The 17435-nt window shown below is 40.0% G+C and overlaps 1 protein-coding gene across 1 annotated transcript in view; it reads left to right on the top strand.

Moving 5' to 3' along the window:
* The window catches only part of fasn (fatty acid synthase), a 71403-nt gene extending 54294 nt beyond the window's left edge, over positions 1 to 17109 (top strand). The window contains exons 34-42 of the mRNA XM_062442078.1: positions 814 to 965; positions 6742 to 6833; positions 6942 to 7336; positions 8129 to 8320; positions 8496 to 8723; positions 9055 to 9266; positions 9553 to 9651; positions 10076 to 10327; positions 15094 to 17109. Of these exons, the coding sequence (XP_062298062.1) occupies positions 814 to 965; positions 6742 to 6833; positions 6942 to 7336; positions 8129 to 8320; positions 8496 to 8723; positions 9055 to 9266; positions 9553 to 9651; positions 10076 to 10327; positions 15094 to 15231 (1760 nt within the window). The 3' untranslated portion in view covers positions 15232 to 17109. The remainder of the gene's footprint in view (positions 1 to 813; positions 966 to 6741; positions 6834 to 6941; positions 7337 to 8128; positions 8321 to 8495; positions 8724 to 9054; positions 9267 to 9552; positions 9652 to 10075; positions 10328 to 15093) is intronic.
* The last annotated feature ends 326 nt before the right edge of the window (positions 17110 to 17435 follow it).

Here is a 17435-nt window from a genome sequence, read left to right as displayed (position 1 = left end):
TCAAACAACAATCTTGCGACTATGAGGCATGCGCACTAACCACTCGCCTACGAGGGTGCCCCGTCTCACAGCTTTTTATAGCACTTAGCTAACCGATAATGGCTAACTAACGTATAGAGACTTTGTAACAACAACGAAAAAGGCTATGAGCGAACAAAATACGAACATCCAGTTAAATGCCACTGGGTTTTTTTCAGTAAATTAACAATTTCCTGAACATGTTCTGACAGAGTATGACTCAACTTAACCCAGCTAGCCGACATCTGAGCATCAATAACAACCAAGCGCCAGCCGCACTTGTGTGTGTGTATATGTGTGCACACTATGTGAGAGTCTGTAAGGTAGCAGAGAAAACATGGAATGGGGTTTCATTGATTTGGGCATTCTGTCAATAACCAAGTGGAATGGATTAGATAATGAAATATTAACACAGTGCTGAGTGGATAAATGAAAAATGTCTTCCCTTTGATGATCACTTGACTATTGTTTTAAGACAGGCTTGAAAAATTGTGAACATATCTTTTAAAGTCTTACTAAACTTATGATATTATGGGGTGAGATATTAGTTTTAATAAGTTCCAGGTTCTCAGTCTTGTTATCATAAGCTTAGCACATACTGCTGCTGGTCTGGTGGTCAGTACATGCCATTGTGCCAGACCATGTTGAAACTACAGAGGCAATGGTGTCTTTCCCCTGCAGCAAAGACCTTAATCTTTAGGGCATAATACATAGAATATTCACGGATCACTTTGCTGTTTTTAATAATCAAAGCTTCTACTATGGCTGTGGGTTTTACTCTGTAACTGTCTCTAGGTTACCAGACAAAGCGAGTGCGTGAATGGCAGAGTCAGGATGTGGAGGTGCTGGTGTCGACCAGTGATGTCAGCACACTGGAGGGAACAGAGCGACTCATCACTGAAGCCTGCAGGCTTGGTCCAGTGGGCGGTGTCTTCCACCTTGCCATGGTAACTATTACATTTTGTGCAAACATTAATTGCAATACCTTTGGTCCTCTGACTTTTCAGACTCTGACTCTGACATTTAAGTGCAATCATCAGGTCAACTACTTTTATTTATTTGTTTTTTGTTTTGTTTTGCTTTTTTTGATTGCAAAATAAGTAATTAACATGGAAACACATATGACATTGGATAGTGCAAGCAGGAGAAGCAATAGAATCAACCCAAACAAAACAGAAAAAAAAAATAACAGAAATAAAAATCAACATTTCTGCTTATTAGGTAGTCTGTGTGTGCATTTTTGTTACCTTGTAGGGAACGTTTCTGGACTCTCAGCCCCCCTACATCTGTATGAATACTTCTTTATTCAGTTAACAATCTCACAATCCCAAAAGAGCACAGTTGATATCCCTTCACTGGCTTCCAGTTGCTGCCTGCATCCAATTGGAAACCCTAGCGAGAAATCCTATCTCGCCTACAGCTACCCCCGCCTATCTGAACGTTCTCATTCAGGTCTATGTTCGCTCACTATGCTCTGCCAATGAAAGTCACCTTTCATTGGTATCACCATCACAACAGGGCCCTCAGTCCCTAGGCAGACTCTTTTGTAGTTCCCAAGTGATGAAACAAGTTACCAAATTCCATACAATTTGAAGAATCCCTATCAATCTTTAAGAAAAGATTAAAGACCACCTCTTTCACAAACAACTTGGCATTTGATGGAGAAAAAAAAAGTATCTGTATGCCCTGCCTGTTGATACCTACATTACTCACAAAAAGTTAGGGATATCAGGCTTTCGGGTGAAATTTATGGAAAATGTAAAAAGTTAACGCTACAGTATCATGAAAGTAGGGCATTTAAGTAGAAGCATGCAATGGTGATTTCCTCATCTCTAACTATTTATTGGAACAAAAGCCAACAACAGTGGTGGGTATACCACAACAACAAATGTCAATGTCTCAATTACTTGTCATGTGCCCTTGAGCATCAATTACAGCTTGACAACGACGTCTCAGGCTGTCCAAAAGTCGACTTATTGTCTGCTGAGACATGGCACCCCTCTCTTCTTGAAGGGTCATTGAGATTCTGGGGTACAGAGTTACGAGCCTCAACACGGCGACTCCGCTGATCCCATAGGTTTTTCTATGGGATTCAGGTCTGGAGAAAGTGCAGGCCACTCCATTTGAGGTACCCCAGTCTCCAACAGCCGTTCCCTAATGATGTGACCTCGATGAGCTGGAGCATTGTCGTCCATGAAGATGAAATTAGGCCTGTGTTCATGCAGGGGCACAATGACTGGATTAATTAATGATGTTATTCAGGTAGTATGGGTATGTCACTGTACCATACACAAAGTGTACAGCAGTTCTGTATTGACTAGACACACCTGCCCTCACTGTAACACCACCACGACCAAAGTCTTGTCTGGTGACAACAGTGGCTGATGCAAAGCGCTCTCCTTGACGTCTCCAACATCGTTGCCGGCCATCATTTCTGCTCAATGTGAATCGACTTTCATCAGAGAACAGCACTGAGGCCAACTGGTCCCTCATCCAGCGTAAATGGTCTGACGTGACACTTGGGTGCTTCTCACCTCCCTTAAATGTGCCTGGAGTTGAGTGGCATTCATTATCCGGTTCCGCAGGGCACTGTTCACAATGAAGCGGTCATCAGTGTGGGATGTGGTCAATGGACGTCCACTTCTATGCCTTTCTGTGACTCTTCCAGTCTCTCTGTATCTCTGTTGCAACCTGCTGATGACACTCTGTGACACTCTAAGCTCAGTGGCCTCTTCCGTCTGAGAACATCCTGTTTGAAGCCTCGCAATGGCGAGGTACTGTTGATCAATTGTTAGGTGTCGTCTTGGTTTCATGATGTCAAAATGTGAACAGCATGATGAGGAGGACTGTTTAAATACCAATTCTAATTGAACCAGGAAATGTATTGGTCGATTCATGGATCAAACACCTGTTTTGAATTTTGCCGTTAAGCTCCTTGTTAGAGAACAGCAAGTTGTGCAGAAAGTACTGAAACATTGAACTGTTGGACATGTGCATTCAAAAGTTTAGAGAAGGTCACATTAAGTTCACCTGTAAAGGTTAGGTTCATCCTGAAATTTCAACCGAAAGCCGATTATCCCTGACTTTTTGTGAGTAGTGTATGTCCTCTTGGACTAAAACTTGGCTTTATGGCACTTAGTTGTGTTGTTCTGTCTTGAGTAGATTCTTGCTTGTATTGTTACTTTGGATAAAAGTGTCTGCTAAATGAAACTGTACTAAATTACAGTCATGGCCAAAAATATTGGTACCCATGCACTTCTGTCAGATAATACACCACTTCTCCCAGAAAATTGTTGCAATTACAAATGTTTTGGTATTCATGTATTTATTATTTCTTTTGTTTGCATTGGAACAACACAAAAAAAACAGAAAAAAGTCAAACCTGATACAATTCCACACAGAACTAAAAAAAAATGTTTCTCTTCCTTCCACGTCCAGGGAGGTTAGCTACAGTGCCATGGGCTGTAAACTTCTTGATGAAATTGCACACAGTTGACACAGGAACATTAAGACCTCTGGAGATGGACTTGTAACCTTGAGATTGTCCATGTTTTTCCACAATTTTGGCTCTCAAATACACAGACAAACTCTTTGCTCTTCTTTCTTTTCCTCTATGCTCAGTGTGGTACACACAGACACACAATACAAAGTTTGAGTCAACTTTTCTCCATTTTAACTGGCTGCAAGTGTGATTGCTATATTGCCCACAAGCTGTTACTTGCCACAGGTGAGTTTAAATACAAATTACAGGAGCATCACATGCTTGAAATGCAATTATTTCTTAAAATTTTGACAGAAGCCAATCATTTTGTCCAATTTTCTGTTTTTGTTTTTTGTGTAGTTCCAATGCAAACAAAAGAAATAAACATGTGCATACTAAAACATTTGTAATTGAAACAATTTTCTGGGAGAAGTGTTGCATTTTCTGACATAAATGCAGGTGCGCAGGTGGTTGAGTGGTTAAGAGCGCATGCCATATACGCAGCAGACCCCGGTTCGCACCCCCCTCTCTCTCCCATGGTTTCCTGTTTCTCTACTGCTAATAAAAGTGTCTATGCCGGAAAAGAATCATAAAAAAGAAAAAAAAGAAATGCAGGGGTGCCGATATTTTTGGCCATGACTAGATAGGCAGATGTAACCTCTCCAAACTTAGAAAAAAGCCTCTTGGAGCCATACATGGGGCCCTATTTTAACGATCTATAGCGCATGGCATGAAGCGCATGGCGCAAGTGCCTTTGGGGCATGTCCAAATCCACTTCTGCTATTTTAATGGCGGAAAAATGGTCACTGCGCCAGGCGCATGGTCTAAAAGGGTTGGACTTAAGTCCCCTCATTAATCATAGGCATGTTTTGGGCGTACCACGCAGTAAACCAATCATCTGTCATCTCCCATTCCCTTTAATATCCATGCGCGCTGTCACCTTGGCGTGTCACCACACCGTGTGTGCGTAACAGACACAGTGTCTGCGTGCTGCGCACCCGCCTATCTACGAGCATGTTGGACTCTTGATGATGCCCTTTAATTACAGTGACATATGCGCCTGTGACTTTAGACCTGGTTTTTTTGGTTAGTAGCGCAATCGCTTTCCTCTGCCTCAAAATAGCAATGCGCCACCAAGTGACCTGACCACACCTAATTTTGAGACCAACATGCCCATAGGCGCACACACTGGTGCAAGTGCATTTGCTATTTAGACAACGTGGGCGCAGGGCAAGAAAATGACAACTGCGCTGGGGGAAACTAACAAAGACACATGCGCCACGCTCGCCATCCTCTGTGCGCCGACCGCAAGATGGGGCCCATGGAGTCATTTGAATGTACTGTGCCTTTTTTTGCACCAACTTGCATCAGAAGGGGTGTATTTTGTTGTCTGATATAGGGCTTAGGGTGTGGCAAGGGGACTTGATAGCATCCCGTAAAGATTTCACAGGAGACCTTGTGGTATGTTTCACATAGATGAACAAAATTTGGAAGGCAGATGTAACATCTCCAGACTTTAAAAAAGCCTCCTGGAGCTATAAGCCTAACAGAGAATCAGCCATTTAGAATTTACTGTGCAATTTTTGCAGTTTTTGACATTTACAGTCATTGTACTTTAACTCCTTGTAGAGAATTAACCACAGCAATTTCAAATTTGGACGGTGACATCTAAAAACCTTTGTAATGCATAATTTGTTTTAATGAAATGCCCTTGACATAGTGTGCCATTAAATTTGTATGTTTCGCTTTGAAACAGGAAGTTTTTGTATCTCAACTGGACTTTGTCAAATCTGCCCAAAATTTCACATGCTAGATTGAGTCCAGGCCTGAACACATCTACACATCAATATTGAGTTATAGTCAAATCTCCAACCACTGACAACAGGAAATCAGCCTTATATGACAAACATTATCGATTTACGTTATATCTACATGATTTTATGTTAAACCGCAACATGACATATAATGAGTGGGTATTCTCTAGTTCCACATAGTGAATATAGGAAGTGATAGTTATATCCTACATGTAATGTCAGTTGCCCAATGGAAAATGTATTGTTGCGTTAATATTTCAATTATTTAATATAATATATAGTATTTACAGTATATAAGTGAAGCCTAAATGGCACATACTGTATTTCATCTGTGCCATGCACTGCACACAGGAAATAATATTTTGCCAATTCATGCAGTGTCTGATAAACAGTCCCTCCCTGAAATTGCAATCTTGTGGTCACAAGAATTAATGCAGTCCGCAAAATTTGCAGGGGTTCACAACTTTGCAAAATTACTGCGATAATCCCGCGATAATGTCCAAATCTAGAGCAGTAATAAATACATTGAACTTAAAAGTAGGCAGATACAGTCGGTACGCACTGTGGCAGGCCCAAAAACTCTTAAGTTAAAAGAAAGTTTAGTATATGACAGGTAGAGCATATAACGGCTCTCCACTAAGACTGTGTGACATAACATGTATAGAGCTGACAGTGTGACGCTGGTCACAAAACATGTTCAATACTGAATGAGTGAGAGAGAAATAGGACTTCAGACTCAGAATTGGCCTTGTTTTGCATCTGGCTTTTTTTTGTAAGTGAAGCAGTTTTCAGGTTTTTCGCAAAATTTCAGCACACAGATTGGTTCTTAATGAAAAGTGCAGGGAGCACAAACGCCTCAAATTGTCTGTCTTCAATGTGCACACACACAGCTTAGTCTCTTTTACTATAATATAACAATGTCAAAATAGAGCTATTAATGTGACTCAGGCAGGTCTGAAACATGTCAGATTAATGTCTGAATCTAAAAATAATGTTATTCAGATGTAGCAAGAATTTTTTATTGCAACAATCACAATAAAACTGAAATCTTGGAAGGACTGGATAAACCTTAAAATTCAGAGCAATGTCAACCAACCTCAAGCAGCTATGTCACTTTAACCCATGCAGCATGCAAGAGCCCATTTATAGCTGTTTGCCATTTTAATGCTATACTATTTCTGCCTGCAGTTTGCTGTTCACATTCTTGATTTTTTTTTTAAATTACATTTACAAAGTTATTTATCATGTTATGTTTTTTTGTTTGTTTGTTTGTGTACCACTAATTTGACCTCATAGTTGTTTACTGGGATTGTTTTCAAGGTTGCACTGCTGTTGTATCTGTACTCACACACTGACCTCTCTGTTGTTACTGGTACAGAGCTGCTTCTCCATTTACAGTCACAGCAATTCCATGTTAATCTTTTTCAGGTGTTGAAAGATGGCATGTTGGAGAATCTGACTCCTCAGCTATTCCTTGACGTTAACAAACCTAAATATGATGGCACCATAAATCTGGACAAGTAAGACACATCAGAAGTCATCCTTCTGTTTAGATTAGGGAACTTTAATTAAGGTATGCTATTTGCTGCTCTCTGGATCTTGATGCATTCACTTTATTACTTTTCCAGAATAACAAGAAAAATGTGTCCGGACCTCAGCTACTTTGTAGCTTTCTCCTCAGTCAGCTGTGGCCGTGGCAATGCCGGCCAAAGTAACTATGGTTTTGCCAACTCAGCCATGGAGCGTGTGTGTGAGAAGCGCCGCTATGATGGTCTACCTGGACTGGCAGTCCAGTGGGGCGCCATTGGCGATGTGGGCGTGGTGTTGGAGACCATGGGTGGCAATGACACAGTGATTGGTGGCACCCTACCACAGCGCATTGCTTCTTGCCTGGAGGTACTCGACTTCTTCCTGTGCCAAAAGCAGCCAGTGATGTCCAGTTTTGTGCTAGCAGAGAGGATGCTGATGAAGAGTGAGGCAGGAAGCAAGAGAGACTTGGTGGATGCTGTAGCTCATATTCTGGGTAAGAGCTGAGCCATGCGAAACCACTCCTACAAATAAAGAAGTTATGAATGTCATCTGTTATCTATTGTGAATGTTGACAAGTCTGAAATAGAAAATGTAAAGCCTAGGGGGAGTTGTATGTTTCATGGAAAAGTGATGGCGAGTTGCAACAACATTATTTTTTTGCCATTAACCAACTGCAAGTGCTGCAAGTACAGTCAGCAAACAGCACCAGTATAATATCATGTGTGTAAAACTTGGCTTGCTCACAAAAAATCTGTAGATGGTGGATGTAATGTCCACTTCAAAATGTTGAGCTCTCAATATGTTCTTGACGTTGTTATAGATGTAAGTAAGTGGTTTAATTTTTAGCCCAGCAGGTATCGGGTTAAAGATCTTTGTACCATTGCATTTCTAATAGTACAAATGATATATACAATATATATTATATTTCTGGGCTCCATAGTAAACCAATTAATTGTATCAAAAACAAACCGCATGATACAGTCTTAAGAAGAACTATGCAATTTGATGCTTGTACTGCAGCTGACCTGACTAAAATATATAAATTCTTTTAATACTTTATTTTAAAATTGCAGACTCAAACAAAGCAGCTTGAGCTGCTTATTATGACCTTCATTGTAAAAAAAAAAAAAAATTTCATAAATGGCCACATTTTCTGAACACTGCCTGATTATAGTTCTAGATAATTTATTCAGTTTACATCATGGTCTGTCATACCAAAGACAGTTTGGACCTAAATTTGGTCCGGCTGTTATAATAGAACTTTCACTTTGCCCTTAATCCTCAGGTGTGCGGGATGTGAACAGCCTGAATGCCAATGCCTCACTGGCCGATCTGGGCCTCGACTCCTTGATGGGTGTGGAGGTTCGCCAGACTTTGGAGCGTGACTATGACATCATCATGACCATGAGGGAGATCCGGCAGCTTACCATCAACAAGCTGCGAGACCTTGCCAATGGCAATCCAGGGGGATCAAATGGTATTATTACGACTTGCTCAAAATCCACAAAAAATTATCGACTTAACATGTTTAAATGTTATAGCTATTGAGAAATTTGATTTATATTACAGTGAACTTAAATCAGCTCTTTAAAACCTTCATATGCAGTCAAAACAGAAATATTGTTTTGTCATTGCTACCTTCAACTACTCAGAATCTCATCATGCCACAGTTAAGAGGGATGTCGTCCGCGCATTGTTGGAGTCTAATCTGACCCAGCTGCTAGTCAACCCCAATGGCCCCACAGTGACACCACTCAACAAGGTGCAGAGCCAAGAGAGGCCACTGTTCCTGGTTCATCCCATTGAGGGCTCCATCGCTGCCTTTAAGACACTTGCCTCCAAGCTTAGTGTGCCTTGCTACGGCTTGCAGTGCACTAAAGGTATTCTGGGTTCACAAATGTACATGCCAGCACACACACAGCCAAAAGTAAAGCCAAAAGTACAGTCAGTATTTCATCAATTGATAGCAAACTAAGCTACCCTTTGCCTTCAGAGCAGCTTCTTCCCTGGATTACTGATGTGAAGTCCTAAGTATTGTAATAGTGTTGTTCTGACTACCAAGTCACACACTTGCTTTGACAAAAAACAGCCAAGGCTTTAATTATCAGAATTGTTGTTTTGTTTGTTAATCAGACCTACAGTTCCATGATTTTTACGTTGATAATGGATCCCTACAATCAAGCTCATATTAGTTTATCCCCTCTCCCTCAGCTGCTCCTCTGGATAGCATCCAGTCCCTGGCCGCCTACTATGTGGATTGTATCAGACAGGTTCAGCCAGATGGGCTGTATCGAATTGCTGGCTACTCCTTTGGTGCTTGTGTGGCATTTGAAATGTGCTCTCAGCTGCAGACCCAGAACCGACCTGTGGAGTACCTGTTTCTGTTTGATGGATCACACTCCTATGTGGCAGCATATACACAGGTTAGAGAAAAGAGTTAATACACTCACACATGCACACTATAGTTAATTATTCCACCAACTGTGTACATTACATGCCACATTAGTGAATCCACTATCTATAGTGTGTCTAACACTATAGTTTATTGGATGCAGTTACCCTTTAAACAGCCTAACAGGAGTTGTATCATGAATAAATTGTATATGAGAAATATGAGTTAATGTTTAAATACAATTTAAAGAAATGAAATATAAAGGTTAAAAGCAAATGTTGGTTGGATGTCAAGTTAACTTAGTGTTTGGTTTCCAGAGCTACAGGGCCAAGCTGACACCAGGCAAAGAATCTGAGGCTGAAACTGAAGCCCTATGTGCCTTCATCCAGCAGTTCACTGGCATCGAATACAACAAGGTAATCCACAGTCACAGCTGGGCTTGGTTAGGAGCTTTGGTTACAAGCTAATTTTGACCCGAAAAAGTAGTTTTTATATAATGGGTATTGTTGGAAAAGTTTCTTGCATTAATGTCATATGCCAACAAAAGTATATGTGATTATGTGTCCAATTCATGTGTAGTTACCCTACAGGTGACTTCAGTCAGGCCATATAGGGGTGTGATATTCAATACTGTATGTGTTGTGTCTTGTTCCTCTTCTTCAAGGAAGATAAGTTATAACAGCAGCGTTGTGTTTAAGTGTACAATAGCACATATCTATGATGGCAATAAAAAGATAATGATATTTGACTTTGACAGCTATGTATTGCTTTATCAAGTAAATTCCTTCAGTGGTCCTCATCCAAATCTCTTTTCTGATTGCTCCTCTGTAACCTCTGTAGCTTCTGGAGACTCTTCTCCCTCTGTCGGATCTGGAGGCCCGTGTCAATGTGGCAGTGGACCTTATTACCTCCAGCCATAAGAACATCAGCCGAGAATCGCTGCACTTTGCAGCAACCACCTTTTACTACAAGCTGAAGGCCGCTGATGGCTATGTCCCTGCAACAAAATACCATGGAAATGTAACGCTTCTGCGTGCCAAAACCAGCAGCGAATACGGACAAAATCTGGGAGCTGACTACAAACTCAGTGAGGTAAAATATATACTTGCACACATAAGTTTCAAGGTTTTTCCAAAAGTGAAGCATTTCTATGGAAATGGTGGTTTGACTTTTTTCAAGTTCCAATCGCAAATTAATCGCACATTTTTCATTTGTTCTAAATGTACTTAAAGGCATATTTTTCAAATTTTTAATACTCTTACCAACATGGCAGTGGACACATATGCTTGCTTTAATGCAAATGTATGTTTATTATTATTGAAAAATCCAGAACAATGAAATACTGCATGCTCAAAAAAAAAAAAACAAGACAAACCACCTGCTGGCCAAGCATACAGCTGATACAGAGAACCCTCCTCCGGCCAGCCAAAGGCAGATCACACAAGATGGTTTGTAACAGAGATGCATGAACAACTCTACAAGCAACAAACTTTCAGCAGCGATAGCTAAATTGATGACTACAGCATGCAGGCTGGTTAACATTCTGGAGGACGAGCCAATGTGCCTTTGGCAAGCGGTAGGAGGGCTCTCTGTATCAGCTGTATACTTGGCCAGCAGGTGGTATTTGAGACTTGACGTACTCCGGTGGTAACTCAGTTCACATTGACAATAAAAACAAATAACTTTGGTCTTCTGGATAGAACATCTGGCAGGGCTTTGAAGCAGAATTTGCCGTTCATAAGCCGTTCTTTATCCATTTCTGCTTGTTATCCAAAACATTGCACACTGCTGTATTGCTTCCTTATTTCCGAACTACAGGCCAGGACAAGGGTCAATGTGCGCGTGTTAATCGTGCCTTGTTAGATATTCCTCTTTCTAAATTGAAGTAACATGATAAACCAAGTTCACTGACCCTTGATGAGTATTTGTTTTTCAGTGTCCATTTCTTCAACAAACAATAGTGGAGAAAGAACATGGTCAGGCAGTGTATCAGATTTTTATGAAAAATAATGGTTACATCCATTGATGCAACCCAGTGTTCAGTTGGTGTAAGCAGTATTTTTTTCATAAAAATCTGATTATGTACAGGAAAATAAATATAATCCACTTTTGCAACACGGAAGCGGAAAGGTTTCTGTTAGGGGCATTTAGATGCCTTCGGACACTGCAATAAGTAGATATACATTACACACACACACTTACACACACACACACACACACACACACTCTCTCTCTCAACTTGGACAAAACGCATTTAACAGAAAGACGAAAAGTGACTTAATCAGAGCTGTCAACTCAAGGTTTCCGTTCGGGGCATTTAGATGCCTTCAGACCCGGGCATTCAATCGTACCGTGCCCAAGAACGTTTGCCCCCTAAAGTCCTGATTATTTGGCTAGTGTGAATGCAAGTGTACGTGCTTGAGTACGGTACCCTTCCCTGGCACGGTCCGCGTGGAAGAGGTGTTTGAGCACGGTACACTTGGTCACTAGGGATTCATATTTTTCCCGAAAATAAGACATTTTAAATCCTGGGAAAAGAAGCCAATTTTCCCAAGAATCCCGAGAAATCAACGATTTTTAAAAGGCAACACTAGCTGAGCCCTGGTCATTTCACAAGCAACACTAAATGCAACGTGGAGACAGTATGCATATATGGGTTCCCAGTCCGACCATTTTTCGTGTATTATTTTATCATTATTAAGGCAAAAGAACTCAATTTATGTCCATCGACATTATAATGAATAAGCTTAATATTAGTTTGCATCCAGCGTGCTGCGTGGACTTCATTACATCTGCTGCACCGCTGCTACCACAATTATGAAATGCTAAGTTTATTATCTGTGACTGTGACCTTCATAAAAGTAATATTTTACAAATCTGCATTATATAAACTAACGAAATTCGTTAAAGTAAGTCATTTGGCGAGTTCCTGGCATCCTGCAAGTGTGAATGATCACTCGAAGTGATCGAACTTTCTTACTTTTACTGGAGTAAAGAGTTGAATCAGTACGTCTGCTTTTACTAGAGTAGAGAACGCGCAACATATGTGTCCTAGGCAACTGTGATTGAGTACACTTGGGTCTGAGGTAATGTGAGTGTGGGCCAGTGGGGGACAGGGGAGGGGGGACATCCGTGCTTCAGCACGGTACGGAACAACTGGCCCTATTGTGAGTGCACCCTTAGACTGAGCAACTGAAGTTGCCAACACGTTGATGAGTCAAACAGGAGAGGAACTTATTTCCAGTGAAACCTGTAGATATGTTTGTAGGTCATTCTCTTGTAATTTGTGTTTGATCTAGACTTTGACAGCAATGTCAGTGAAATAATTGACTGAAAAACTGAGGCACCTTTTCATTATCAGGTATCATGAATCTTTTCTCATGAGTTTTCTCCACTATGTGGCACACTAAGACCACAAATGAATCTGGATGACTGCTTGACTTCATTATATACTGCAATCCTCTGAAACTGTAACTTGTTAGAACAAACTAGTCATCAAGATGACACAGAAATAGGTATAGAAGTAAACATGGTCAAAAAGAATTCAGTGCTTCAATTTGTGCCAGCTGCACACACACACACACACACACACACACACACACAGTCGTTGCCATGGTAGTTAACGACTGGAGAATATCACAACAAACATATTTTGAAAAGCCTGAAAAATCGCAGAAAATCACACATTTATATTGTGCACTTCCTGTTGGATTTAGGTCAGGGGTGTCTGCGTGTGATTTGTAGGTCTTGATAAGACAAACAATTGAGTTTTGGTTTGATCTTTCTACGACATTCCTATCAGGCGTAGTGGCCATTTTAGTGTTTCTAGGTGGCGCTAGAGAGTATGATGTTGTTTGTTTTTCCATGTTATCGAATTTTTCGCCAGACCTGATGTGCGTTCCAAATTTGGTGAGTTTTTGAGCAGGTTTAAGGGGTCAAATTGAGGCTCAGAGAGGCGGTAGAATAATAAAAAACAATACAATAACAATTGGGTCCTTGCCTCCAGGTAAGGGCAGGGAGTCCTTACCCTCTTGCCTTTCGGCTCGGTCGCTAAAAACACATATACAATATTTCCTCTGAGAGCATGTTCACAGACGCACAGATTAAGTTATCATTGGATGAGTAAAGCCAAAACAGGACTCCATTGTCTGGTGAATATAGATTCTTGGAGCCTTAAGAAATATGTGATTCGCTCCATCAAATAAAGGTCCCACACTTTCTGAATCCATATGTTGTATGTAGGAGGATCTGATTTCAGCCATCTGATGGTTATGCATTTTAATGCTGCTGTCAGTAATATATTTAAAATGTATTACTGCCAAGTTCACAGGTATTGCCCCCAGTAATGCCACTGTGGGATCTTGTGGAATCTTCCTGTTGGAAGAACTCCTTGAGGGCATCACATACATCTTTTCAGAAAACACTTAATTTAGGACATGACCAAAATATATGGGTGTGATTAGCAGTTTGTGCTCCACAGTTCCTCCAGCATAGACTGGGATGAGATGGGCCCATCTTGGCTACTATTTCTGGTGTTCTGAAGAATCTGGTGATAATTTTCCATTTGAACTCCCTCCATGTGTTTGAGTTTGTAGCTAGGTGTGCTTCAGTACACATCTTCCTCCAGGTATCCTCTGATATGACTTTGTTCATTTCTGCCTCCCATCTCTGCTTTATCTGCAGGGAATTATGTCTGTCCATGGATAAAAATATATGATATAATAAATTCACTAATTATTTTCTTGTTTCCCTTTCCCATTTGTATTTTTATCAAGAACTTTTCAATGGGGGTGGAGTTTCCTTACAACACACAATGAATGGGAAAAACGTGTGAAACACAACTAACTGTAAATATCTAAAATGATCTGTCATGGGGAGATCAAAATCATTTTTCAACTGTGTAAATGTTTTTAGATTGCCTCCATTGAATAATTGATGCAAATGAACTAGTCTATGATCTGACCATTCTCTAAAGCCGATATCTGATTTGTTAGGTATAAAGGTCTTCATAAGCCCAATATTTGCTAGTGGTGAAATTACTTTAGGTAGTCCAAAAGCTGCCTGTATTTTATTCCAGATTTTAAAAGTAGTTTTGGTCCAATCGGTGAGTTCTTTTATAGGTGTATCTAAAAAAGGTATATTTTTACTTTTTTCAATATTAAGCCAGCGAGTGCTTATGTCATTTTGAATCCATGCTATCAGAGGCTTCATTTGCGCAGCCCAGAAATAGTATTTTAAGGTTGGAAGTTTAAGGCCTACATCTATCTTAGATAACTGTAACGTTTTTAATCTGATTCTAGGGCGCTTTTTGCCATATGAATTTTGAAAACATTTTATCCAAATTATCTAAAGTTGATTTAGGAATTCCTACAGGCAACATCTGGAAAAGAGCAAGCACAGCATTAAGCCCCGAGCTCAATTAAAATGATCCTGTCAAATTGATTAAAACAGGTAATTTTCAGTTTTTCTGTTTAAATACAATGTCCCACAGTATTTCCAGTATGGCATTATTGTGCACATAGATGCATTTCCATATACTGGACACACCCTCTTCTATCACTATATAATTGATAAGCAAACCAATTACAGATAAACCCACATATTAATGTATCATATGTGATCTGCACTGAATTTGAACTTTTACCTACGGAGTTTTTTAGGTAATTTGACTTTCAAGTTTTCTGGGTATTTACTGCTTTTATCCAGTCTAAGGTTTGTTTTCTCATCATTACTATGTTGCTCTTTCTTGGAATGAAAACTTGATTGAACCAACTTGAACCATTGGCTTGACCCAACCAACACACATACATACATATTTAATTGCTTAAGCCTGGTCTGACTGCTGTCTCTTTCTTCAGGTATGTGATGGCAAGGTGTCAATCCACATCATTGAGGGCGACCACCACACTTTCTTGGAAGGAGAGGGGGTGGAGTCCATCAGCAGCATCATCCACAGCTCACTGGCTGAGCCAAGAGTCACGGCGAGGGAAGGCTAGACATTCCTAATCCAACCACAACTTCCACCTTCATACTAAATCCACATTATTCCTAGAATGGGTCTCTTTCTCGAGTTAGTTATGGATATGTAGGTTTAGCTTTGTTTTATAGAGTGAGAATCATATAGTAAGTCTTTCAACACTGCATGTTTACATTTTGTGCCATTCTGCTCTAATATTCCAAATGCTCTTTCCTTCTCATCATATCTGTTCAAATCTCATTGGACAAGCAAATGACCACTTTCCCCAAACTATCAGAGCTCTTATTTGGTATTTTCCTATTGGCTAAATAAAATGTGCTGTTGGTATAGTATGATTGTTCTCCATTATGCCACTGTCATGTTTATGCTACTGAACCCTGCCTGGCTGCTCAAGGCCAATTCATTGTACACAAATGTTTGTTTAAATGTATGAAGGACGTCTCATGTCTTCTACATGTAATGCTTCCACATGTGTATGTCCTTTCTGGTGAAAATACTGTTTGTATTGTTATTCTTGTCAACTGATCCAAACCAAAACTCACTCAAATTAAGGAACGTTTCTGAAAATTAATATTATTCTTGTTTTTAATGCGCGGAAATGCAGCTGCACACACAGTGTGTCATAAAAAATGTGTTTTCAGAATGTAATATGATGAAGAGTAATTGATTTATTCCTGGTAGCTGTAATATTGACTGCCAATGCCGTGTACTGAACAAGCACACTGAATGACATACATTGTAACTCAGTGAATGTGCACATCAGTTGTATGCTTGTAATGTACTGCAGCTTCAATGCAAACATGTTAAAGCAACTCTAAGTTGAGAAAAAGAAAAGAACAGAAAATGAGAAGAAAAAAGCGTAGTGCTCAGCCTGTTTCATTACAGAAATTCTGTGCCCGTTCAGCATCTAGGACAATGATGGCTTTCTGAACTAACGATGCAGCAGAGAGGCTGCTCTCCACTGCTGGAGACCTGATGTTAATAACAGAGATGAGCACCCTTCCTCTTGTTCATTTTGTTATTCTTGTACAAACAGGATATATGATGCTTTCAAATTAATTAATTACTTTTAAATTAATAATTTAATTGACTAATTAATGCAGTTAACTTTTGGTTGCAGACCTTCTATTTTATCTACCAGTTATGTTTAATAGATTCATGAACATGCAAGGTTGTGATAAAGTTGTGTTGACACTGAAACCCTCTGTATGCCCACTTGTTTTCTTCACAGAAAATTGACAGGTTGATCCTACAGTACATAAAACAAAATGTGTTGAAATGAAGATGTTGCATTTGCTAGACAGATCACTTTTTTTACAGGCTGCCTCTAGACTTAAAGAACTGTTCATGAAATAGGATCATACCAAGGAAATTTAGATATCTGATTAGGTGGAAAGATCAATCCAGGCCAACTTTTCCCCGCTGAAAACTTCTGATGGCAACGTGGTGTTGTGTTTATAGTTTAGTCTGCTCAGTGACTAGTGACTTTTGTGTAAACACAAGGTTTTGAGGGCATTTGTCAGGTTATTTTGATATATGAAGTGTTGTATTGAATTGGTCTGTTATGTAAATGTCTCACTAAAAGTTGCATTGTTTCCTAAATCAACTAACTAATCTGATCAGCAGACCCCTCAGGAGATCTTTGATGAAAGGCTGGCTCTGACACATAACCTCACCAGGTTTCATGACCCTCCTGAAAGCAATCCAGTCCCCTAATGCAACAGCCAGCCTGACCTCTGAGACCTCTTATCTGGTCTATGAAGGGTCAGGTGACTGGAGGCAAGTTATGGTAATTAATTGCAGTGAAAAGGCAGAGGCATGATGGTATATGTTTCTGTCTTATATTGTATTATTTCTGGTATACATTGTTTCAACTAATAAAGGCCTCTCCAAATTATTTTATGAGTTTTTTTTTCTCAAAATCCAACAAGAAAATAGCAATAAACATATGTATGAATGTCTTGATTAATGTCTGGGAAATCTACAGGGCATGCCCTATGTATAATGTAAAAGACAGCTTAATAAGAGTGCAGAATATATGGGCCATTATACTGAATTGGTGTAGGGTTGGAAAGTCAGTGTTGGAAAAAGTTTCTTTTTCCCAAATCTTTATATACTAGAACAATGCGCCCGTTTGGCGCTGCAGACACACGCTCATAGATTGTGTCCTTGTAATTTAGAAAGTATGAGTACCTGTAACTTGAGGTGGCTCGAATTACTTTT

This window comes from Scomber scombrus, chromosome 21 (genome assembly GCF_963691925.1).
Source record: "Scomber scombrus chromosome 21, fScoSco1.1, whole genome shotgun sequence".
In the NCBI taxonomy this organism is placed as follows: Eukaryota; Metazoa; Chordata; class Actinopteri; order Scombriformes; family Scombridae; genus Scomber; species Scomber scombrus.
Note: the sequence above shows the minus strand (reverse complement) of the source record. Positions and strands in the feature narration are given on the sequence as shown.